Here is a 26,244-nt window from a genome sequence, read left to right as displayed (position 1 = left end):
TGAATAGTGTCTTACGAATTTACAATCCGTAGGCTATACGAAGAAGAGAGAAAAGGAAGAAATGAAAAAGAAGTAAAAAAAGGATAAAATTGGAATATTTTAAAATATGTTGGGTGTTGAAAGAATAACCCCTGATTGTTTTGTAGTTTTTTTGGGCTTTGGCCTGCTGAATAAAAAAAACATAATCCCCAAAATTGCAGTGACGGAAAGTTAAGACCGAAGAGATGTTTGGATAGCCCAAAATCCTTACTAAACCGGCATTAGGAAAAGAAAATGAGTTTTATACTATATTCTTTCCATTGTCCTTTCACCGATTGTTTTTAATTTTTCATCCATATACACCATTTTTTTTTTCTTATTTTGGGAGGAGGGGAAGTATAAAAGATAAGATAACGCTATCTTTTTATTTTCTTTCCTTTTCCTTTCTTTTGGGGAGGGGGCTGATAAGTTTATCTTTGTATTGGTGGAGCCAGTAAAGTTGCTTTGCTACCTAGCATGACCATGACTTCAATCCCATCTCGGAAAGTGACGCTTAAAAAGAGTTGATTTAGACGTATAATATATGCTTTTTATTATTATTATTTCAATAAATCTCAAATTTATAAAAATTTCTTTCATCTTATTTTAATAAACTTCTAGTTCTATGTCAAATTTATTTTTAATAAATTCTCATTTACGAAACTATTTACCAAATGAATTCCAAATAACTAAAAAAAATGGGTGAAGCAACAGGACCGAATGCCGAAAGAAAAACAAGGAAATAAGCACAATAATGTATTTCAGTTCATGGTGCAGTAACAAAGAAATTAGTTGCAAAAAATGGCTTATCTGCAAATAGCCAAGAAATCAATCAGTTTTCATATTATAAACAATTTATATAATTTTTGTTTTGAATCTTATCAATATAATTATATAACCTACCTAGCATATCCTCAAACTTATATCCGATCACCGTGAAACCATGTATGCGCTATTATGTTCAGAAAATGTAACCCATCTAGCACACAAGGGTGAAATTATGTCAAATTATATATCAAATGTAGAGAGAAAGCCTATGAGGATTCTCAATTTATACTTTCTTCCGCATATATCACAACAAACAGCCTGATATACCCTATAAAACATGAGATTCTAATTCACAACAAAAGCAATACATAATACATTACTTGACAAATGTTACCTACATCTTTGGTCTCACAAGAAGCAACAACATGTAAATATAACAGCAGGGAAGTGTACTCTCTGACAGCCACAAGCAATGCAATTCCCGAAACCACCGACAGCTAGGAAGCTTATAGGATATAGTCTCTTTGTCAATCCATACTAATCTGGGCCCACATCCTAGGCCCCACTAATATACTAGTATTGTGCATTCCTGTACAGAACACATGAAACCCTGGATTAGATTTGTGCCAAAACGGGGATGATCAATAATGATGTAACCTGGTAACTAGCATTTAAGATCAGTTTTCCACATATTTTGATTGCATACTTCTCAAATCCTCAAGCATTATATGTGGAGATAACAAAAACAAATATCCAAACTAACACGAGGCATATGATATGTGATTATGTTACAATGCATTTCATTAACATTGATATAAATGGTATATTGGTGCTGGCCCTGATGTCAGATTTGTGGACATCCTTCTTTGCTGGCCAGGTTGATCATATTGATGGAGACATATGTGAAATCAGATTCCAAAAATGCTGCTCCACAGGTACATTTTCGATCTCCACTCCGGTAATTTTTAGTAATCTGTTGATCTCTCTATTCTACTAACTGTAAATTTCCCCTAGTTTATGAAGATTATTTCATATATTAAGCATCAAGACATCAACAACACCTTCAAATAAAATAAAATAAAATCTAATAAATTGAAAATTCGTCTGCAATTCTCAATAGTATCATCGTGCTTCTAAAATGCTACCAAAGCAGGATATCTCTATATGTCTACAGTGAACTAAGGCAAGGAGTCTATTAAGGTAGACAAGTTCTTGAAAAAATCATTTGCTTCTGAAAATATATTAGAATTTCCATTTATTTACTGGATACTAACTAAAGCAGCTAACAGTTGTTTGGTGACCACTATTTCAACTTAAATATTTTGTAATAACCATTCATAAACTTCTGATTTTCTTGTAAGCCCAAAAGCCAAGAGCATAAAATATAATAAAATTGCAGTATGAGTCACTTTTCAAGATAAATATATTAACAACAAAAAAAAGATGACAAGTGTATATTAATATTTTTTAATTTACCAGCTTAGAGAATGACACTCATAAGTCGTAAGAGAGGAAAGTATATCAATCTCCTTGTCAATCCTCCAAATGACAAGACCAAAAAATTCCAAATTCCAACTAATTGGAGTTGGCTGTCCATCAGCCTACGCTTCATTGCCCATCAGTCTATGTTTCAGATACACTGATATTAAGCTAAACTAGTCGAGAGTGATCATAAAAAAATATCATATCTAATTATCTACTAAGCAATTTAATACAAAGTCAAAAACTAACACTATATCAACAATAGTTATAACAAACCATAATATAATGAAGATATGCCAGATTGAGGGGAAACTTTGAAGTAAGAGAAACTAACATGTCAGGGTTAAGGCAAACCTTGGTGAAGACAAAAAATTGGAAGAGCTAGGGAAGCCAGCAAACACATTCGAGTAGGACTTTGTCAGATATGAAAAATTGGTAACCGGAGGCAGAGAAGGTACCCTTTCACCCTTCTTCAAAAGTTCTTGCAAGTTAAGTCTTTGCAAGTTCAAAACAGCCCTTGACTCCTTCCAAATGAAGGCAAGGATACCATTTTCTAAAACAAAGAGGGAACCAGGCTTTGATCCAGGGTATCTGAACCCGTAACCACTTGCAATACCCTCTCCCACGAAAGCTTGCTTGATATTCACTGGAACCGAGTCTGCATCAGTGTCCCAGGGAAAGGGTTCGGATGAAGGATCATTGATATTTGCTGTAAACATTGCTGAACCGTTAGGATGTAACACATAGTGTGTGCCTTCCAAAATTTTTGTTGCAATGAGAAGCTGTTGTCCCTGGAACTCCTCATAAGAGAGCAGAAGAAAGAATAAAGCCTTTCCAGGCTTGTCTTCAGAAGGCTTTCCAGGAGGCCAACCAAAAGTTCCTCCCCATAAACCAGCATATTCTTGGTCATCTTTGGGAACCCGCAATGGCAACTTGTAAAGCGCAAACCGACTGTCATGCATATTTGGCCATGCTCGATACGAAGATAGCTTCACAGTTGAAGCTTTTAACATTAGTCTTACTGTGTCACTTGATCTAAGAAATTCTTGAAGCCGCGCCTGCCTAATCTCGCCGTTTGAAGTATGCTTCTTGGCAACTAACGGACTTGCATTCATCGTATTCGATCTTCCAAGGATTTGTTTAATGCCATTCCAGACATATCCCCGAAAACCCTTCCTCTTGATGCATTGAGTGTGACCATCCTCCTCAGGCAGAGGATGAGAGATAGACCTTGAACGGTCAAAACTCGCCCTAACATCATCCAATTCTAACTGCGTTGGATCAACCGCCTCTTGAGAACTCGTCTTATACTCATCATTCTGACCACTACCAACCTTATACATTTGACTAAGAAGTGATCTCCTTTTCCACAGAAGCACCAAATCCTTCTGAAAATTCTCCTCATCATCCCTCAACCCAGGAAACAACGGTCCGATCATCTTATCTGGAACCTTTTGCCGAACCTGACTAGTAGTAACCTCAAGCAACTTCCTCCTATCACTGAAAGCTAACTTCCCAAAACTAACCATCCCTTCACCATTTCCAACCACCCTTTGTGAACTAGAAACATCGCTATTTGACCTACAAACCTTCCTCGACGACGACGACTCCTCCACGCCCGAGTGGTGCACAAAACTCTTACTCTGCAACAAAGCACTAACATTCCTACAACCCCCGGGTTCAACCTCAAGCAACAGCACATTGCAGGACCTGTCCGCAACCTTGACCGAACCCGGATAAACATAATTCACCCCCTTCTCCCTCCCATGAAGGAAAAACATCATGGAACCATCCAAGTCACTAACAACCTCAAACACAGAAGCCCACAGTATAGGACCCTCTTCGATCCCCAAAGGACCAAGCTCCTGAGGGATTATCCTGCACCCAACAACAGAAACAAAACCCGGCATCACATACACCACGTTCCCAAGCTCAGGATTTTGATGAACCCATATTCCAATCAAAGGTTTCACACTCATCAGAAAACGACAAAGCGCTTTGTAAGAAGCCACACCCTTTCTCCATTCCACAAGGTCCTTGTGAGGCACTGTGCTCAATAAGTCACATTGCGTGAGCCAGAGTTTCTCGGATGCCACAAGAGCGTTTAAGCTCTTGCAGCATAGGCAAAGATTGCACACATCTCTCGGCGACATGAACCGAGAAACGATGGCGAAAACATCATCGGGAAGAAACAAAAGCATGTTCGAAGAATCATGATGTTCGGGTTCCATGCCGATCCGAGAAAATAAAAATTAAAAATTTCCACACTTCAGCGCATACCCATGATTAGAAATAGAGAAAAACGAAAAGGGTTGGGTGGGGGAAGAACAAACCCTGGAAATCAGTGTTCTTGGGGCAGCACGTGGGAAAAGCCCTAAACTTGAAAGGAGTAGAGTGAAGAAATTGCTGTTCGGTGATTGAGAGAGAGGGGTTTGGTTCGGTGAGTTCAATTATTGGGTGTGTGACAGAGACAGTTTGCCAGAAATGAAGCGAATTGAAAAAAAAAAAAAGTGGCGGTGGAAAAGAAAAGGCGATGATGAGAAGAAAGAAGGGTTTGTTCAAAAGATTGTCGAACGAGGATGAAGAAGGTAGGGATGTGTGTGAAAGCGTACAAGGAGGAGAGGGAGCGTTGGTTGCATCGCTGTCTTTTCTCGGTTTCTTTATTTCTCTCTGTGACACACCCAATTCCCAACTAATGTTGAGTAGCAAAGCTTAAAGTAGATGCCAAGACCCAAGAAAGTTCAAGCACTGAGTCAAGTAACATATTTTCTCTTTTCTTTTCTATTTTTTTCTATTTTTTTCCTAAAAAGCTAAATGCACCGATATTTTCGATGTGTTTTGGAACTTGGTAGCAGTTTGGGGAATGATATTTTTAATATTATAATCATTTCTGTCAAAAAATAATAGTATAATCATAATACTATTATATATATATGAATGAAAACTTGACAAGACTAAAAGTTTGATAATAAGATATATCTTATTGTGTTTCCACTGCTATGTAAAAATGATTTGAGAGAAAAATAGTGTGGTATCTTTTAAGTAGAGTTTTAGATTCAAATTTTGTAAAGGGAAAATTTGTAATTTGGAGAGGAAATTAGTAAAATTTTCAATTGGATATTAGTTAACGAAAAAATTGGTAAACATTTTGCATGTATTAGTGATCCAAAAATATGTTTGAGAAAATTATATAAAATTAAGTTTAGATTCAAAACAGTGAAAGTAATAGTTTCTTACCTTTGCGGAAGAAATTTTTAATTTGCATGAGTATTGGCAAAAACATTTTTATAGCTTAATACTATAATATTATTTTACTAGTATCTCCATGTTTCTATTGGTATACATGTTTAAATGTAACTTTTATCAACATATTTAAATAAAACAACTTTTATCAAAATAATTTATCTCATTTTAATCAAAATCAAAATTAATTCTATAAAATGAAGTCGACTCAAAATTAATTTTACAATCATCCATCCGAATACTTTTACTAATAAAATAAAGTTGTAGTGGTTCATAAATTTTTCCATATTTTCCTTAATTGATTGTAAAATATTTGCAACAATTAAAAAATAAACAGAATCTAGTTAGTTTATTAGATCCATGTTGGATGGCCCACGTCCATTATTGATTTTGAAGAGGAAAGCCCCACACTTGATAACTCGTCTTAAGGTTGTTGCATTTGGAATGTGTGTAGGTGGACCATGCCCGTAAGACTTTTACATTTAGTAATAGAGTAAAATACACTGAATCCCAATTCTACTGCAAACAAGGAACCCCCTCTTGAACACCCAATTCAAGTCATTGCCAGAATTCGTGGCTGTCCAAATTGAAAGGGCAAGCCGCTATTCCTTCTTCAAACCAGTTCCATTTGTGAGAGCATGAATCACTTTTCATGGGTTTTTTTTTTTTTTTTCAATTCTTCAACGAGTTCTTGGATTTGTAGTCTTTCAAATTTTAATGTTCTCGAATAGTTTTTTTATTGGCTTGTTGTTGTACCTATTTCGTTGTAGTCTATTATTGGTTTATCTATCGAGTATGAGATATATAAAAGCATCTAATACCCTTAGAAACTACTGTGACGTTTCATTTGTTCTAGTAATTTCTTTGCAGAAATTTACGTTGAGCAAATGACTTTTGTTTATAAAAAATCTTTCAAGTTTTGAAGAATTTGTATTGTATTGAACTTGATATGTTTTTATTCACGTTCTTCGTTGCCTATCTTGCTCAATTTTTAAAGTTTGTCTTCTAATTTGTTTCGTTAATAGTAATTAAGTGAATTCCAAATCAAATGGTTCAACAGGGGATGGCCATTTTTGGATGGTGGCTTCCATTTCATGTGCTGGAAAATCATGAGCAAATAAAGAAAGGGGATGGGGACATTTATGGAAAAAATAAAAAATAAAAACCCATGTACCAGTCGTGTGTGTGCTTCTGTTAAAGTTAAGGCGTATTGAGGTGAGGGGTAGTCTGTCTTATGAAAGATAATATATCATGGGGGATTTATGTAGGTTGAAAAAAATTGAGGGATATTTAACTTTTAATAAAATTAGAAACGAAGCTATTAGAGAGACCATATTAGAAACGAAGCTCTTAAAGTACCTTCAATTTATGTAGTCTGTCTTAGGAATGTAAGTTCAACAAAAGAAGAAGGGTTTCTAACTCAGAGGTGAAAATAGGAGACCATATTATCCCTCAAGTCACACGGTTTAAATATCTTGGGTCTGTAATACAGGATGATGGGGAAATTGAAGGGGATGTGAATCATCGCATTCAAGCAGGATGGATGAAATGGAGAAAAGCATCGGGAGTGTTATGTGATGCAAAGGTACCGATCAAGCTAAAGGGAAAGTTTTATCGAACTGCGGTAAGACCGGCGATTTTGTACGGAACAGAATGTTGGGCGGTCAAGAGCCAACATGAGAATAAAGTAGGTGTAGCGGAGATGAGGATGTTGCGGTGGATGTGTGGTAAGACTCGACAGGATAAAATTAAAAACGAAGCTATTAGAGAGAGGGTTGGAGTAGCGCCTATTGTAGAGAAGATGGTGGAAAATAGACTTAGGTGGTTTGGGCATGTAGAGAGAAGACCGGTAGACTCTGTAGTGAGGAGAGTAGACCAGATGGAGAGAAGACAAACAATTCGAGGCAGAGGAAGACCCAAAAAGACTATAAGAGAGGTTATAAAAAAGGATCTCGAAATTAATAGTTTGGATAGAAGTATGGTACTTGATAGAACATTATGGCGGAAGTTGATCCATGTAGCCGACCCCACCTAGTGGGATAAGGCGTTGTTGTTGTTGTTGTATTTAACTTTTAATAAAAGCGATTTATTTACAAGAGATTCGTATAAAAGCAGAAACTATTGTGTTTGGTTACAATAATAAAAAACACTTTTTTAATTAAAAGTGATTTTTAACTTGATTGGCTATGGTAATTGTAGAAGTACTTTTTATTTTAAAATTACATAAAAGACCTCCACTCACAAAAGGTAAATGTCCCCAGTTAAAGCACCTGCTAGTTAATTTTCAAGTCACCAAGACATCACCAACCAGTGAAAACTTCCCTGTTCCTAAGTTATATCATCCATGAGTATTTAACAAACCAGAAACCTGAATAATTCCTAGGCTAGCAAACCTTTGAACACTTCATCCCCTTCAATTAATAATGTGACACTTTGTATCTGATCCACCCATATACCATTCCTAGAAAAGTACCTTTAACACCAAAATTCCCTTATAATAATGTATGAGCTTCACAAATTTTCATAGATAACAATTGCATAGACAAATACTGGTTCCAAAATCTCCCATTGGCAATGAATAAATATTCTGCTAACAGAGTTAAATGTATATACACAAGGCACTGTATAGACTGAATCAAACATCAGCATTTCATAATCATGCTACTCATTGATACAAAAATAAAACCACAAACAATATTTATCCAACACAACATTACCAATTTCCAACAATAAACCCCAAAGCCCCTGGGGACAACATTGACCCTCCCTTCAAACAGAAACCCACGACAGATTCCATCCCCATTCCCAGAAAAAGGTTATCGATCCCCCGCCACTCGTCCCCCTTCGTGGCGCGGCGGCCCCAGAGCGCCAATTTCTCGACTCTTAGGCGGAAAAGCAAACCCTAACGCTGCCTCCAAAGACCTTGAATCTGGTGGACTCCCAGAAGGCGCGGAACATCTCCAGCGGCGTGCGCGCGACGACGTCCCGCTTGAGGGTGTCGAGGACAACGCAGAGGGGAAGAATGGTCACGGAAATGGAAGCTTTGTCTCTTAAGAGGAGGGGTGGTTTCTGTCCAATATTTTTATTAAACCCTTCCCTGATTTCTCAAAGTTACATCCCCATCTGCTTATTTACTCCAAGTAGCTTATCAAGTAAGCAGTTTTTCAGCTTCTACTTTTTTAAAAAATAAGCTTACACAGATGCACCCATGAGGTGTAATAAGTCTTAACCTCAAGCAGGACCCATGTAATTTATTTTTAGTAATATAATAATTATATAATGGTGTTATTATTTTAGATTTTTAATTTTTATAAAACGAGTAAATTTTGATTTTTAGTCATGTAGAGTTTTTTTTTGTTATTCTTTCAAGATCTGACATCATTATTTTTTTTTCTTTTAAATATTACTTAATGATTTATTTGGTCCTAGGAAGATGTACTCAAATTATTGAATTTTGGAAATCACCAACTTAATACATGAATGTGTAGATATTATGATAAATTAATTCTATCATTAATCTTTTGTTGTTTTTGTTAATTTTAATGGCGACATGACACGTCGTTACTCCTAGGATAAATTCATGTAACGAATATGAACTACATACTTTGTGTCAAGTTAGAGTGATCAATTTGTCACTAAAATCTAATAATCTTTTACCCCTTAATCTTTTCATTCACAACAAGTAGGAGAAAGCTTGGTCATTCCTCCTTCTCACACCTTGCATTGCAAGTAGTGAATGATAATGGCCTGTTTGAGGACAATAATAATTCTTTTTTTGGCTATTGTGTAAAGATAAGATGCAACAATTCCTTGAAGATAAATGACGACTTTGTGAACTATTTTGTCAATTATATTTTTTGGACCATTTTGATATTAAGTATCAAAAGTGTAGGACCATTTTGAGAGTTACTTGCAATGTTAGTTATTTTTTCCAAACCGATTTCATTTGATTTTTAGTCTATTAGACCACTTCCATCATCAAAAGTGAAATTATAACCCAACCTTGACATTAAAATTAAAGTCAATGGAACATTCTCTGTACTCAAATGAGTATGACACTAGAAAATATTTTTCATGAAATCACAACACATTTTAAACATCAACCGCAAACAAGTGACATATCACTAACAAACTACATAAAAAATAAAATAATGAAAAAATCTTCAAAAATTTCACTTTGTAGACCAACAAATTAACTTTCACAACAAATTATTCCTTCCATTTCTCATCATCACCAACATGAACTCGTTCAAAATAATCACATGATTCATTTTTCTATAGAAGAAAAAGTCACATATTATAAAACAAAAGGCAAAAACATGGGAGGTAACCAAATACATTTATACCAAGATTATCAAACCTTTGGCAATGAACATGTGTGGAACAACTTCCTTAGGTTCTTAGCCTTTTTCAAAGTTCTAATCACAACATTTTTCTCACAATTATAGTAAACAACATTATCACCATTGTAATGTGAAGAAAAGATAAACTCACATGAACCTTCCAATTTGTTTTCGTATTTGTAACTTTTGTTAAATTCGACCCACCTTCAACGTAGTTTAGGGAAATTACACAAAATGTGAAGCTTTCATTTGGAGAAAAGGGATGAAAAAGAAATGAAAAAAAAAGCTTAGTCAATGATTGAAAGAAGTTTTTTTTTTATATATAATTTCTACTAAAGAGATGTTACCAAATTAAGATTACATGCACTAATAAAAATTCATCTATTACAAACGTATTATAATTGTGTCTTTATAGATGAATTGATGTGAGTAAAAATTGTTAATGTGAATAAGAAAAAAAAATGACTAAGGACAAATTGATGATCATAGTATGATAATATACATCCTATCATAATCTATTATAATGTATTGTTTACTGTGTTAATAAAATATGCTAATGTTATATTATCTCTTATTTTATTTTGTTGGTCTAGTATATTATTATAAATTTAAAACACATTTAAGCTAAAATATGTATTTTATATCATGAACAAACGTTTTTATATTATAATTATATAAAAATACACATGTATTATACACAATAAACAAACTAAAATATTAATTAATTTTTATTCCTGATTTCATCTTAATAAAATAATAATCATGTATAACTTCACACACTCTCACACACATATATATTCTTTCATTTAACCATAAAAATATAGTTTTTTTAATTTAAAATTCAATTAAAACTTTAATGTTGAAACCAAAACCTCATTTTTTTATCCGTAAATATCTCACCCTAAAATCACTTTTTATCGTCGAAACATTAAAACTAACAATGCTCAATAATAAATTAACTACAATTTTTTTTTCCGACAACAATCAATCATAACAAAAAATATATTATTGTTATTTATTAAAATATTTTTTTTCCCGCTAACCCAAACACGCTTTCGTGAAACTTTCCCGTTGTTTTGAACTTCAAAATCGTGCCTTCTCCTCGCTGGGCTGATACACAAACCCGCACAGTATCGATCACGAACCTATCCTCGGCCCTCGCTTGGCTCTCACTAGCTGATACACTCGCACGCTGTCGATCTCGAACGAAAGTTCAAACGAAAATCTCGTTACGACCGAAACCCTATTCCCCTCTTTCACTAGCCATGAACGTTCTGAACGTGGCGGAGAAGCCCATGGTGGCGAGGACGGTGGCCACAATCCTCTCGAGGAACCAGAACATGCGAATGAGAGAAGGGCGTTCCCGCTACAACAAGATCTTTGAGTTCAACTACACCATTCGCGGCCAGCCCTGCCACATGATCTTCACCTCCGTCACCGGCCACCTCATGGAACTCGAATTCGACGACCGTTACCGCAAGTGGCACTCCTGTGACCCCGCCGATCTCTTCCGCGCTCCCGTTCATAAATTCGTCCCCGAGGTCCGCTTCCAAGAGCGCTACTCCTCTCTATCCCTGTCGTCTCTGTGTGTTTAATTTTAATTTTCTTAATTGTAATTTGATTTGTTTGCGTTTTGAATCCTAGGACAAGAAGGATATCAAGAGGACGCTGGAGGAGGAAGCCAGGAGGTGCCAGTGGCTTATTTTATGGCTCGATTGTGACGTTGAGGGCGAGAACATCGCGTATGAAGTCATTGACGTGTGCACTGCAGTGAATCCTCACCTTACCATAAAGCGTGCTTGGTTTTCTACATTGATTGACAGGTTCAGCGTCGAGTCTTGGCTGTTTTTTTTTTTTTTTTTGCTGTTATGTTGTCTAATTGTTGATGCTTTTCATAGGGATATCCATAATGCGGCACAAAATGATCTTAGAGATCCGGACAAGAGGGTGGCTGATGCTGTGGATGTTAGACAGGTGACTAGTTGCCTCTTTCTAACCCACTTGGAGCCGACTTTTTCCTAGTTTTCTAGGATTTGGTTTTGTTTTATTTACTAATTATTACATTTTGTGGGCATGATGCATGATTATTTAGTTTTTTTGCCCCATAGGAAATAGACCTTCGTATAGGTGCTTCTTTCACCAGATTCCAGACCATGTTAATGAAAGATGCTTTTATCATTGACACTGCTACAGATGACAGAAATCGTGTCTTAAGTTACGGCCCTTGCCAGGTGTGCTTCTCTTTAAAATTAGATCGTGTATTGTTTAGCTTTTAATTGTGTTTGAAAAGGTATTTAGTTCTTATGAATTTCCGTTGTACTTGTTTTGACAATAGTTTCCTACGCTTGGATTTGTCGTGGAAAGATTCTGGGAGATACAAGCTCATGAGCCAGAAGAGTTTTGGTCAATCATTTGCTCTCATGAATCAAAGGAAGGCACTGCCGAATTTAGCTGGATGTAAGATACAAAGCTTTTGGTCATGTTTCTTGTTGTGCATCACTGATTGCAGGCTTTGATGTAATCTGAATTTATTTGGCAGGCGGGGCCGCTTGTTTGATTATACTTGTGCAGTTATAATATATGAGATGTGTGTTGAGGAACCAACGGCAACTGTGAGTCTTCTTCAAAGCTTATTGTTGAGAATCAGGAATTTAATGTATAATGATGTGATAGGATATGATATCTAATTTATAGGAAACCGAATATCCTCTAATTATGTGTAATCCATACTACCTGTCTATATAAACAAGCATCCGCTCTGTACTCTAACACATGGTTTCAATCTATTATCCCTATATATTTTCTCTCATTTTACATGGTATTAGAGCTAGGTTGAGGGAATAAGGAAAAATTGTTCCTCACCGAGGATTCATTGTCCCCGGTGAGTCTTTTTGCTCACTGCCTTTCTTCTATCATTCTTTTTCCAATTTCTGATTGACCTTTATACTCACCGCACCTTTTCCGGCGATTCTTCCACTTTTTTCTGCATTCTGGTGGCCCTCTCTTGTTGTCACCCTTCTCTCCAAATCTCGATGGACCTTGCTGCTCATCACCCATCTTCCGACAACCCTTTTCTCCTTTCTCAACAACTTTTCCGCTCACTACCGACCACCGTCACTTTTCTGGTGACCCACTATCCCTGAGTGAGCCCTTTCGCTCATTGCCCTTCTTCCGGTCAGCCCTTTTACACGCTGCACTTTACCGGCGAATCTGCTTCATTTTCTGGCCAACCACCATTGTTCTGGTGGCTACCATCTCTCTGGCCAACTTTTTGGCCGACAAACCCACCATCAAGAGCTCCCGCTGCCGATCTACCCGATGCCGTCGAAGGCGTTCCTCTGACATCAGGTGTGCTCTCACACGTGTTTCCTAGGTGCTGTCAGGAAGTCCTACAATGCCTACCTCAATTCTCGGGGTGCAACTTATATGTCTGTTGGACAACTTTACTTAGTACCAACGGGTTTTAAGCTGAAATCTAACTGGTGCGCCACATAGCATTAGTGCCAGAAGCTATCCCAGCGCATGGCGGCGCGTCCGACAACTTTTTCGGTCGTGATTTCTAGCAACTTTTCTGGCCACTGCCGCGGCTGCCAGAAACTTTTCTAACCGGTGACCCCATCACCTGGATTGACGCCCACCGATCTACACAACGGTGGTGACGAAGGCCTCATCGAAGATCTAACACGCCCTCACCCACGTGTTATTTCGCACGCCTGACTTAGCCTAACAATGCCTTCAGCCAGCGCGTGGCAGTGTGTCCAGCGTCGATTCCGATATCGACTTCCGACACGGTGGTTGCCCTTCCAACGCAACTTGCCCCTTGTAGTTTTGCATCAATCAAAACACTTTTAACAGAGCCCCTCTTCTGCCCCCGGAGTTTCAACTCCATTGGACGTGTTTTTGGCGAAAACCCATTTTGCACCATGTTTGGTTCCCATTTTTGTTTCTCTCTACAACGGTTTCCACTATTTCGTCTGTGTCCTACATGCATTGGCCTTTGTCTTTCTCCCAGATGCATTGTATCTGTCCCAAAAGCAGTGGACCTAGTTTTTCAAGTTTTAAATAATTTTGGGTCTCCACTGTTCGTTTAGCTTCTAGTTCTTGGTTTTAAGAAGATCGAAACTTGCTTTGAATTTTCTTAGGCTGATGGATATTCCAACTCTGTCTTCCTAGCAATATTCCTCAATTTCACCAAGATCCTTGAGTCGCCTTCAAAATATTGGTTTGAAGCTTCCAAATGTGGCTCTTAAGAAGGTCAAAACTTGCTTGCTTTGATAAAAACATAAAATTGAGTTCCACCAAAAAACAATGTTTGAAAGGCAACTTAAGGATGTTGGCGAAGTCAAGGAATATTGCTAGAAAGATAACATTGCCAAGGATTTAATGTATAATGATATGATAGGATATGACATTAAATGAGAGTAAATATACAGGGATAATAGACTGAAATCGTGTGTTAAAATACACATCAAATGCTTGTTTATATAGACAGGTAGTATTGAATACACATAATTAGAGGATGTTCAGTTTCCTCTAAATTAGATACCATATCCTATCACATTATTATACATTAAATTCCTGATTCTCAATGCTTATGATTGAATATATGTTGAATTTAAAGTAATTTCTTTTATTATTATATTAATTACCTTTCAGGTCACAAACATTAGACAACAGGAGAAGCCGAAATATCCTCCATTTCCTTTAAATACTATTGAGCTTCAAAAACGTGCTTCAAGATACTTCCGGATGAGTTCTGATCACACAATGAAGGTGAGTTAATATTAGATTCTGATGTTTCAGAGAATATGTAAAGGGTAATGAATGATTTTATCACTTACTGAAATACTCAATATTGCACATATTTATAGATTATAGATTTATAGACACTCAAGTAGAGTGCTCTACAAGCTTGGGGTACATTGCTGATTCAACCCTGATGTGACAGTTATCAGATTGTTATAACTAACTGCCATTCAGTTACAGAGAATGTTTTTTTTTTTTTATCAACAAAAATCAATATATATATATAAATAATTTGGAGTACCAGAGGTACTAAATTTACATAGTCAGGGAATGCCATACAAATGGTTCCCGAAACAGACAAAAACAGTCTGAATAGGAACTAGACTATGGCTACATTTGAAATCTGCATCTGCTACTATCCTATTTGTTCTATCCTCTGCTAATACAGGAAACCCTGTCTAAGGTTACTTGACCATTGGTTAAAATGGATTGTGAAGTCTTTCTCTAAGCTTCTAAGCCAAGTCCAAAGTAGGAATGTTGCATTTTCAAACAATTTGTTAGCATTGGAAAACAGTATTCTATTTTTGAGTTGCCAAATAGACCATGTTAAAGCCAACCACCAATACTGCCATCTCTTCATCCTTATGCCTTCAGCCTGAATATGTGTATGTTGAAGGAAATGATGTTTTGGAGTTAGCGGGAAAGCACCTTTAATATTCAGTCAGGACATGGTTTTCCACCAGATAGGTTGGATTTTGCTGCAGTGAATGAATAAGTGGGATGCCTCCTCCTCCTTTCTTCTGCAAAAAAGGACAAAGACATATCTGTGATTTGCACCTGTCTCCTCAGCAAATTTTGTCTTGTTGGCAATCTGTCCCTAAATAACCTCCACGCAAAGACCGCGATTTTGCTTGAAATCTTTATTCTCCATAACTCCTCATAGCAATCCTCCTGACTTCCTGCTGCTGTTCTCTCTGGCCAACCTTTAGTCTAGGATATTTTTCTGCTAGTGTCTCCTCCCCACAAATCCACCTATCCTCCCAGAACTTGATTCTATCTCCACATCCTACCTTCCATTTCAGTCTGTTTTGAAAAACCCGACCCTGATGTGAGTGAAGGAGAGCCATTTTTAAATCCCTCCACCATATTGATTCAGGGCCTACTCTAGCTGCTTCATCCAGGCTCCCCACCCACCTACTACAAAGACTAGGATACTAGTATGTACCGATATACACTAACACTGCCCCCACAAACTCAGGGTCATTTGATAATAATCAATGACTCTGAGTTTGTTCCTCAAGTAACAGAAGTGGGCCTTGGATAAAGGCTTGGTGAGAACATTAGCAAGCTAATCAGAAGCAGGGACATGAATGTTCACGAGGGAGTGATTCAGAATCTATTCTTGAACAAAAATTATGTCTAACTCCATATGTTTGGTCCTTAAGTGCAAAACAGGGTTGTTACTGAAAGCAACAATGCTTTGATTGTCACTGAAAATAACTGGTGTGTCACAACTGATCTTTAATTCCTTAAGTACTGACTGAATACAGAGAATTTCAGAAGCTGTAATTGCAAGACTTCAGTATTCTGCTTCAGCATTTGACTGAAGAAAATGCAGTCACCTAAAGTGGACCTTTTGTCATTAACGTCCAAGGTTCAAACCGCATCACAAAATGTAGAAAGACTATATTTGTCTGGATTGGGTGTTGGCTACAAATTCAAGCCGTAAGAGTGTCCCAGAATATCTAAGTATGCACTTGACTGCCTTCCAGTGATCTAACAAAGGTTGAGCCATAAATTGCAAACCTTGTTAACACTATAATCAATCTCATGTCTAGTAACAATGATGTCAAATCTTGTAGATGAATCATTCCAGATTTGTGGGATTGAGTTTAGGGGAAATACATTTAAACCGAATCAGATCAGATCTATTATATGAAGTTTTTATCTTGTTTATTGTTTATCCTTTATTTCTCTCTCTCTCTCTCTCTCTCTCTCTCTTTTTATGGGAGATTTAATTCCTGTTTATGGGATATTTATTTCCCTTATTTGTAGCTGACTGACTCTGTATAAATACTGATTCTACCATTATTCTGAATTCAGTGAGAAATAAAATATTTTCTCTAAACCTAGAAATGGTATACTGTAAAGGACTCAATGGAGTGATACAGTGCAGGATTATCCATATACTCAAATCCATATTTGGAGAGTTTCAGCGCCCTAGGCAAAGGAGTAGATATACCTTTAGCATTTGTCTTCCCAACTTTGGCAAGCAGATCTCAAATATATTTAGACTGTGAGAGGAGTAGAAAGTCGTTTAGGCTCGATGCCTAGAAAGTATTCTAGATCACCTAGTTGCTTAAAGGAAAAATCAAACGGAAGTTGAGAGATGACATATTGTGGTAGACTAGAAGAGGAGCCTGTAAAGATAATGTCATCTACGTAGATGAGTAAATAAAGACAGCCAACAATGGTCTTGAGAACTAAGAGAGATGGATCACATTTACTTTGAACAAATTGAAACCCAATGAGGGTTTTAGTAAGCCTCTCTTACCAAGCTCGGGGAGTTTGTTTCAAGTCATAAATAGCTTTCTGAAGTAACAAGAGCATATTTTTTTAATTCAAAGCCCGTGGCTGTGTTATAATTATCCTCCTCCGACAATCCATTTAAATATGCATTGTTGACATCCACATGTTGAATGGCCCGGTTACTGGTGAGAGCAAAAGTTAGACTAAGTGTAATAGTCATGATTATCAAACTTTCGAATTAACTCGCTAACTCTTATGAGTTTATGAGTTCACTTACCCTCTGGGAGTTAGTTCGTGTGCAAACTCTTTTTTTAGTAGACTCTATGCAAACTCGGTAGACTCTTGAGTTTATCACTAAGTCAACGAGTCAACAAGTTCAAAAAATAAGACCAAAACACTGGTCATTTTGGATTGTTTTCTGTTCGTTTAGGATTCAACATACCTTAATTTGGTGTGTTGTTCCTGAATCGTAGAACTCTCACCTCTAACAACATCAAATCCTTGTTCTCCAACAACTTCGATCTATTCCTCAATGGGAATGTTCTACCACTACTATTATCTTCACAAGTTATTATCTAGTAGTGATGCATTACTAGACTTGATTATTTAAGTATTATGGAATTTATGGTTTACTATTTTGTTTTATTATGTTGTTGAAATGTTTAATTGGTATGTTATTTATAAGTATTTTGTTATTATTTTTATATGAAGTAGATTCTTACAAGTCGAGTCCGCGAATTGTCTATGGATCTCCCTCGAGTCTATGTAGACTCTCGAATTTGATAACCTTTGTTACCAGCTTCACCATTGGAGAGAAAGTCTTCGAATAATCACACCCAAATTTTGATGAAAGCCCTTAGCAACTAGGTGGGCTTTGTACCTATTAATGGTACCATTTGTATTTTCTTAAATCCATTGACAGTCTTATCAAGTGGAAGGGTAGTGAGTTGCCATGTTTTGTTATCTATTGAAGCATCATATTTAGGCTGCATAGTATGCCTCCAAAGAGGAGAGCATTGGGCTTGCTTGTCAGTGGATGCTTTTGCTACAATGAGGAGAAGGGTAAGATTAAGATGAGGTTTGAAAATACTGGATTTAGAGTGAGTTTGCACGGGATGTGTAGACTTAGGTAATTGTGGAAAAAGGGAAGAGGATATAGTTGTGGAAGAAGTACGTTTACTAATAATTGTGGATGCTAAAGAAGGTAAGGAAGGGGTTGATTGAGGTGTAGCATGCTGAATAGGAGGGGGGGCGGAAGACAAGGGGGTTCTTGGACCAACCGACAATATTAGGTATAACTCCAAGCGGAATTAACTGCGAGGTATGACTAGAAGATGGTGAGGTTGGTGATTTGGTGGCAAAGGGTAAGGTCATTTCATCAAAGAGAACATCTTTGGAAATAAAAAGCTTGTCATTAACATCTAAACACTCATAGCCTTTGTGACATGAAGAATAACCCAAGAAAGTGTAGGGAGTTGAACGAAACTGAAGTTTGTGAGTATTGTAAGGATGTATATGAGCATAACATGCACAACCAAAAACTTTAAGAGAGAGATAGTCTGGATCTTTGTGAAACAATGCCGAGAAGGGTATAGAATGAGAAAGGGCAGAAGATGGTAACCTATTGATGAGATGAACAACAATATGGAATGCATGATCCCAAACGGAAATAGGTAGTGAGGGTTGAGAGAGAAGGGTAAGACCCATTTCAATGATATGGCGATGTTTCCATTTTGCTACACTATTTTGATGGTGAGAATGAGGATAAATGAGGCGATGATGGATTCCAAGTTAGATATTGAGTAAATGGATCAAATTCACCTCCCCAATCTGTTTGAACTTATTGGTGGTTCAATTGAAGTTCAACATGAGTTTTGAACTGTCTGAATATATTTACAGTTTCAGATTTTTGTTTGAGAAAATAAATCCTTATGTATTGGCTATAATCATCAACAAATGAAACATAGTAATGATATCCCATGAAAGATTGCATAGGGGAAGGTCACCAAAGATCACGAAAGTAAGTTGTAAAGGTTTAGAATATACAGTTGGTGAGGGTTGAGAGGGTAATTTGTGGGATTTACCCATACATCATGTTACACAAAAATCAATAGAAGTTTTATTAAATGGTGAAATATTACACTTGAGTATATTGAGCACAATGGCTAAGCTAGAATGACCTAATCTATTATTCCACAAGGGAATGATAGTGGAATTGTGTGTGGACTAGAATGACCTAATCTATTATTCCACTATCATATATACTCAAGCTTAGCCATTGTGCTCAATATACTCATATGAAGGAAATTCATAAAGACCATGTTGACCAAGGTAGCCTTGAAGTAGAGTGGAATGATGAACCTGAGATTTAGCAAAAAGAGTAGAATGAAACTCAAAATAGACAAATTTTTATTGTTGAAAATCAAAATTAATATTCTGATTCTATTAATTTTTGTAGTTTATATGGACATTATCTTTGATTTAGAGGAAATAGAATATCCTCTATTCATGTACCATTAATGTAATTATTTTATATAAACAAGCATCTGCTATGTACTCTGACACATGATTTCAGTCTATTATCCCTCTATATTTTCTCTCATTTTACATGGTATCTAGAGCCAGGTTGAGGGAATAACGAAAATCGTCTCCCATCGGGATCCTACTATCCCTGGTGGACTTTTATGGTCGTCACACTTATTCCGGCGACTTGCTTCTGCTTTCCAATGACCTTTTTCTCCTTTCCCGGAAACTTTTCCAGTCACCATTAGCTGCCGTCACTGTCCCGGTGGACCTGTCTGCTCGTCACCTATATTCCAACGAGCCTTTTATGCTTTTCCAGTGCATTTTTCGGCAACCGCCATCTGCCGCCTGCTGATGACCTTTTTGACTGGTGACTACACCATTAGACTCGCCTTCTATCGATCTACCCAGATCAGCCTACTATGTTGGCATAGGAGATCTCATGTGCCCTCATGTGCAATCCCTTTGATGCACCAAACAACACCTTTTGCCGGTGCTTGGTGGCATGTGTGGCATCCTTTCTTGCTGCCCTTCCTGCTATGATCTTGCCTCTCACGTGCGACCCCACCCCAGGAGTCTCGCCCACTTCTATGCATCCTTGCGGGTCCACATCTCCAGGCATGGTGCTGTTTGTTCCTGTTTTTTCTTTTATTTTATTTGCAGGAACTGTTTGGTTCACGTCTTGCAGTTACTTTTTTCACTCATCATGGCATCTGCTGGTCTTGTGAGGATTTATCAGTTACATTTTTGCTTACACTTTATTTAATTATTTATAGGTAGCAGAAGAACTTTACCAAGCTGGTTTTATCAGTTATCCTCGTACAGAAACTGATAGCTTTTCTCCAGGGACTGATTTACATGTGGGTAACTTATTTCTTCTGTCCAAACATTAATAAATATTATAGTTGTAGCCTCCCGAATAGTTTTGGACTTTAAAGATACAAGAAAAGGAGTATAATTATTGCTAATTTCCATGTGGTAATAAAGCATGAACTATGGTTGTGGTTTGAAAAGGGGACGAACCTCCATTTTTTTTATTATGGAGAACATGTTATTTGTTATAGATGCTGTTTTATTTTTGTTTTTATTAGTATTATTAAATATTTTATATGCTTCACATGAGAATTTTAAATATTTAGCATGGATGTTGTAGTTCTCTGCACTTTTTTGATGTGTTATAACCAACAGAAGAGTAAAAGGTTAAGGAATTATAACTCTGAAGTGATAGTTTCAACATCATGCATAGTTTAAACCATGGAAGAAATTAAATGTATTTATTACCTTGAATGTTATTTGAAAATCACAATAGCATTTTAATATATTGTGGGTACATTGCTACATGTAGATGCTCATTGTAAAGCATGCATAATTATTTTATAAATGCGAGCTAATTTTTTTTGTAACATATGATATTAGAAATTAAAATATATGATTTTAAGATCTGACTTTTACAACTTGAATACTTAATTATTGCATTTTAAGATTTTCACTTGCTTCGTTCAACTTGTACTAGTTTAACAATATTATTGTTTCACCATTAATCCTTATTAATCTATTATTTCCCTAATGAATAACTGTTTATTTTCCTTTCAATTGTAGACAATTGTGCAAGAACAACAAGGGCATCCTGAGTGGGGAATATATGCACAACGGTTGATGGACCCTGAGGCGGGGCTTTGGAGAAACCCTAGAGGTGGTGGACATGATGACAAGGCTCATCCACCCATTTACCCCACAAAATTTTCTACTGGAGAATCTGGATGGAGCCAAGACCACCGTGTCAGACATGATTCCTTACTAGTCTTTCTACCTATATTGCATTTTGCTTTGACATTCATATTCATCATTTCTCAAATTACCACAGAAACTGTATGAGCTTGTTGTTCGCCACTTTTTGGCATGTGTCTCAAAGCCTGCTTTAGGAGCTGAAACCACTGTTGAAATTAATATTGCTGGTGAATTATTTTCTGCATGCGGGAGAGTGATTCTAGAGGTGAGATTATTGTCATTCTATGTATGTGTGTATATATATTTCACTCGTAGTTTTATTTAATAGTGCTCGGTTAATTCACTGTAATATGCATGCTTTGGACAGCCATATTGTGATGTAAGACAAATATTAGATCTATTTTGAAATACTTGGAATATGAGGAAAAATGAATATATTATTTTCTGATCTTTCGAACTTCAAAGAGTAAAAACAGCTCACTATTTATACAACTTTCATAATAAACAACTATGCTAGAATTATGGACATCAAATCAGTCCTAAATATTACAAATAAGGAAACCCTCATCAATCAATCTTAACAAAGGAATAAATCTAATTAAATTTGTTCAAAAAGAAGTAATGCACATGCTTCATAGTTTACATGTTACAACACTCTTTCTCAAGCTGGTGAATATATGTCTATCATTCTTAGTGTGCTAGTAAGATCATGGAATCATTTGGTGGGTAGTCCCTTAGTTAGAACATCTGTGAACTTACCTCTAAAAGGAGAACACATGTGGTTTCTATGAGATCATTGTCTAACTATTCCTTGATGAAGTGCTGATCTATTTTTTTTTTTTTTACCTGTCATGTTGAACTGGATTAAAAACAATGCTAATGGCGTATTTGTTCATTTGTTGTCACAAAAAAGCTTTGTAGGAACTTTATACTTCATTTTGAGGCCATCAAGTATGATTTTCATCCATAGTAATTCACATATCCCTTGGGTCATAGCCTGAAGTTCTGCTTCTACACTAGACCTTGCAATCACTTTTTGCTTTTTATTTGTCCTTGTGACTAAGTTACCACCCAAAAAATTCAGTACCTTATTGTAGATCACTTATCAACAACAGACTGTGCAAGTCTGCATTTGTTTCCATGAACATTTTTTCTTCTTCTAGAATAATAGTTCTCCTTGTGCTTGTCTTAAAATACTGAAGAATTATATTAAATGCATGTAAGTGCCTTTTTCGTGGATCATGCATAAATTGACTCACAGCAGTGACTCCATTAGCTATGTCAAGTCTAGTGTGAGTTAGGTAAATAAGTTTTCCCACAAGTCTTTGATATTCTCTAACTTCCTGGGTCCTACCAATGGCCCTGCATTTATGAGTACCTTATGGTTGGACTCTGTTCCTGCGTATCTAAAACTATCTTTTTTATCTTCATTCCTATTCTTTCTCAAGCTTAAAATTTTGCTACCTAAATATGGCATGTTGAAATAAAGTATTAAAAATAATCTTTTTCTCATTCTAAGAATTATTGAGAGTGAATTGCTGACTAATTAACAATACTGATGGTAGAGATTACCATAGCAAAATTGAAAAGATCTCCATAAAACTACAACTGGCTTACTGCACTTGATTTTATTCTTTACAGATAACCTATTTAGGAATGGTTCTTGCCCTTTGTTTTCAACCACATTGCTATTTCCATCATTCAAAAATTCTTTTTCAACACTTCTCAGTAATAAGAACTGCCTAGTGCCTATTCCTGCAGCCTTCATTATTCGGTATTTTGAAACTCCTTAATTATTTGTTGCTGTAGTTACTATCAAACTACTGATGCCTTCTAACAAAGTTGAATCTATAAACTAATGACATTAGCATTGAATTACATATGGGAATAACTAAAATTCTTGTGGTGGATGTTCATACATGTATAAATTGTTTATATTTACTAAGCATCTAATAAATATTCGGGGCATGTTGCAAATGTTCTGATTATATGTTATTGTCTGGTTTTAATGTGATCAGAAAAACTACTTGGATGTTTATCGTTATGAATCTTGGGGTGGATCAATGATTCCAACATATACTAATGGTCAACAGGTTTGCTTTGAATTATAGTATCATATTATATACAACATTTTTGTAGTAGTGGTTGATTATTTTGTTATATTTTGTGGAGAGAAACTGAAGCTAGTATTATTATGATGTGAGAGAGTACAATTGATACTGAGTCTCTGTTTACAGAATCTATTTATACTACAGAGACTCAGTTAGAAGTTTGTTACAGCTGTCTAACCAAGACAACTATACCTGATTAGAGTTCAGCTAACTATAGTTAACACTAGGTAATTACAAAAGAGTAGAACTTATACACTCACACCCCGCAAACTCAAGGAGACTGAGAAACCAAAGGGAGCTCAATAACATTGAGTTTGGCACTAAGATGAGAGAATCAAGTGGGAGACAATGGCTTAGTAAGAAGATCAGCCCACTGATCTTGACCTGGAATATGCTGAACTATCAACTGTTTGGGAATAACCTTTTCTTGAACAAAGAAAACATCAAGCTCCATGTGCTTTGGCCTGTAGTGTGGAATAGGATTATGAGCCAAATGGATAGCACTAAGACTGTCACATAGAACCATAGGTATATGATGAGGAACTGAAAGTTCCTTGAGCAAGGTCTGTATCCAAAGAATATATGCTGCAGCTGGCAGCAAGATTCCTATATTCAGCCATGGTATTGGATTGAGACACCACTGTTCACCAGGAAACTAAATTAGGTACTAAATAGATTGCAGCCCCAGAAGTTGATCTTCTGTCATCAGGGTCAGCTTTCCAATCTGCACCACTGAATGCATGAATAGGCAGAGGTTGATTAGGAGTGGCTGGATGAATACAAGCCCACAATGTAAAGCACCTTTGAGGTATCTCAGAATTGGTTTGACTGCAGCCCAATGAGTCTCAAGTGGAGAAGCCATAAATTGACACACTATTAACTGCATAGCTTAGCTCAAGGTGACCAATCAGTCACCAAGCCATAACTTTACTGTTGCTCCATGGTGTCAGAAGGCTCCTCACTGTGCAAAGGTATGGAGGAGGGTCGTTTTAAAAAAAATGTTGTTTCTTAATTCAAACCCATGACCAATCAGTCACCAAGCCATAACTTTACTGTTGCTCCTTGGCTCGCTCTCTGATCAATATAGATCGATGTTTTTAAAACCAGATAGGTTATTGAACCGGTCAAGGTATTACTTCAAGGTTTGATGGTCAAACTGGAATAAATAAAATAGTTTTTTAATTAAAATATATAATATATAAATAAGAAAAATAAAACACCACAACTCCACAACACTATAAACTGAAAATAAAACATTTATATATTCTTAAAATTTGAAGTTATAATTTATAAATGAAATTTGAAATCAAATATAAAGATACTTAACCACACTAATTGAATCATTTAGTATTTTTGTTTTGTTGAAAACAACACCACTTTGAAGTTAGAACTTATGAAAATTGGGCTAAAAAGTAATATACAATAAAAGTGTAAAACACTTAATCTGGAAAAAAAATACAATTATGTGGCCTTAAAAAAGAAAAGCATGTGAGTCATGACACATGGCATCTGAAAAGATGTTTGCTTCTTAAAATTTTACAGACCCAGTATGTAGAATGTTTTCTGTCATTGAATAGTAAAAAGTAAATGTTATCTAATACTATTTTTTAATTACAATTACAATTGACAATGCATTAATAGAACCAACGAACCAAAGCATTGAAGTAATTCTTGCATTTGTCATAGTGAATACTACGCTCTATCCAAAAAATGACATTACAACCTATCCAATCTTGATGCTAGGCCATCCGTAGATGCCAGATCCTGCAGACTTCACACTTCAAATGCCGAGTATTGGGAGTGAGAGTGTGTTAAGATGTCCCACATTCACTTGGAATATGGTTCAAGTAGCTTTTGTAAGACTTGGATAGTACTCCTCCCTTGAGCTTGTTTTTGGGTGGAGTTAGCCGTGGTCCATTTCTAATACTAGACACAATTTTTTTACATACTTTTGCTATATATTATTGATGAAATATTTGGGTTATGTTTGCATTGCATGCTATTTGCATCTGAGTCAGAAGAATAAATATTCATGTCAGTGTTGTTCATATTACAGTTCAATCCAACCAAATTAACCCTTGAATCAGGAGTAACCCGACCACCACCACTTCTTAGTGAAGCTGATCTACTGAGTTATATGGATAGGGAGGAGGTAGAATCTGACAGACTGAACAATATATTTAAAAATTTGATATTTTTTTGTGTGAAAGTCAAATTATGTGCCGTTAAATATTGACAATTGTATTGTTGTTTTTATTTCTTCTTAAAAGGCGAAAATTGGTACAGATGCTACAATGCAAGATCACATCAAGAAGATGCTTGATCGATCTTATGCAACTAAGGATAGTAGCACTCGTTTCACACCAACTAATCTTGTAAGTTCATAATGTTAATTTCTTGTGACTAATCTCTATGTCTTATGATATTTTTCTTTGGCTGTCTTGACTCTTGTTCTCTGCTGCTAAGAAGACTTACTATATAAGGTTATTAGGTTAGAAGCAAATGTTGTGAATAATATTTATAAGAAATTATGTAAAAATTTCATTTAATAAAATTGATTCTGTTGTAGTATCATTCTATAATTGAATATGATGAGCACTGAATGTGTATATTAAGTTGTCAACCATCTGGTTTTAGTTGATAATTATGGGATCTGCATTACTTTGATCATTACGAATTTGACTGTGACCCATATAGGTGAAATAATTAATACATCTATAAACTTATGGGATCTGCATTACTTTAAGTGACCT

The 26,244-nt window shown here is 36.2% G+C and overlaps 2 protein-coding genes across 6 annotated transcripts in view; one reads left to right on the top strand and one right to left on the bottom strand.

The window, feature by feature from the left end:
- Positions 1-978: 978 nt before the first annotated feature.
- Positions 979-5,010, bottom strand: LOC114415803 (F-box protein At5g39450-like). 2 transcript variants are annotated; one of them, XM_028380659.1, is made up of 2 exons: positions 2,603-5,010; positions 979-1,375 (listed from the first exon to the last, which is right to left on the bottom strand). In XM_028380659.1, coding segments are annotated over exons 1-2 (1,899 nt in total). In that variant the 5' UTR covers positions 4,500-5,010; the 3' UTR covers positions 979-1,373. The 2 variants fall into 2 exon arrangements, with proteins under 2 accessions (XP_028236460.1, XP_028236461.1); XM_028380660.1 differs by having other exon boundaries at positions 2,623-5,009.
- Positions 5,011-10,902: 5,892 nt separating this feature from the next.
- The window catches only part of LOC114415801 (DNA topoisomerase 3-alpha), a 50,689-nt gene continuing 35,347 nt past the window's right edge, over positions 10,903-26,244 (top strand). For 3 of the 4 annotated variants that reach the window (XM_028380655.1, XM_028380653.1, XM_028380654.1), the window contains exons 1-13: positions 10,903-11,395; positions 11,499-11,677; positions 11,753-11,828; positions 11,963-12,085; positions 12,190-12,311; positions 12,394-12,466; positions 14,511-14,627; positions 20,429-20,512; positions 21,252-21,431; positions 21,517-21,645; positions 23,399-23,473; positions 25,548-25,643; positions 25,762-25,866. In XM_028380655.1, coding sequence (XP_028236456.1) covers positions 11,120-11,395; positions 11,499-11,677; positions 11,753-11,828; positions 11,963-12,085; positions 12,190-12,311; positions 12,394-12,466; positions 14,511-14,627; positions 20,429-20,512; positions 21,252-21,431; positions 21,517-21,645; positions 23,399-23,473; positions 25,548-25,643; positions 25,762-25,866 — 1,635 coding nt within the window. In that variant the 5' untranslated portion in view covers positions 10,903-11,119. The remainder of the gene's footprint in view (positions 11,396-11,498; positions 11,678-11,752; positions 11,829-11,962; positions 12,086-12,189; positions 12,312-12,393; positions 12,467-14,510; positions 14,628-20,428; positions 20,513-21,251; positions 21,432-21,516; positions 21,646-23,398; positions 23,474-25,547; positions 25,644-25,761; positions 25,867-26,244) is intronic. The other variant, XM_028380656.1, reaches the window with a different exon arrangement.

This window comes from Glycine soja, chromosome 6 (genome assembly GCF_004193775.1).
Source record: "Glycine soja cultivar W05 chromosome 6, ASM419377v2, whole genome shotgun sequence".
NCBI classification, from domain to species: domain Eukaryota; kingdom Viridiplantae; phylum Streptophyta; class Magnoliopsida; order Fabales; family Fabaceae; genus Glycine; species Glycine soja.
The sequence above is the reverse complement of the archived record's forward strand: the minus strand, read 5'-3'. Positions and strand labels throughout refer to the sequence as shown.

Excerpts from the sequence above, each read along its gene's own strand:
- LOC114415803 (XM_028380659.1), bottom strand. The coding sequence starts at position 4,499 with ATGGAACCCGAACATCATGATTCTTCGAACATGCTTTTGTTTCTTCCC.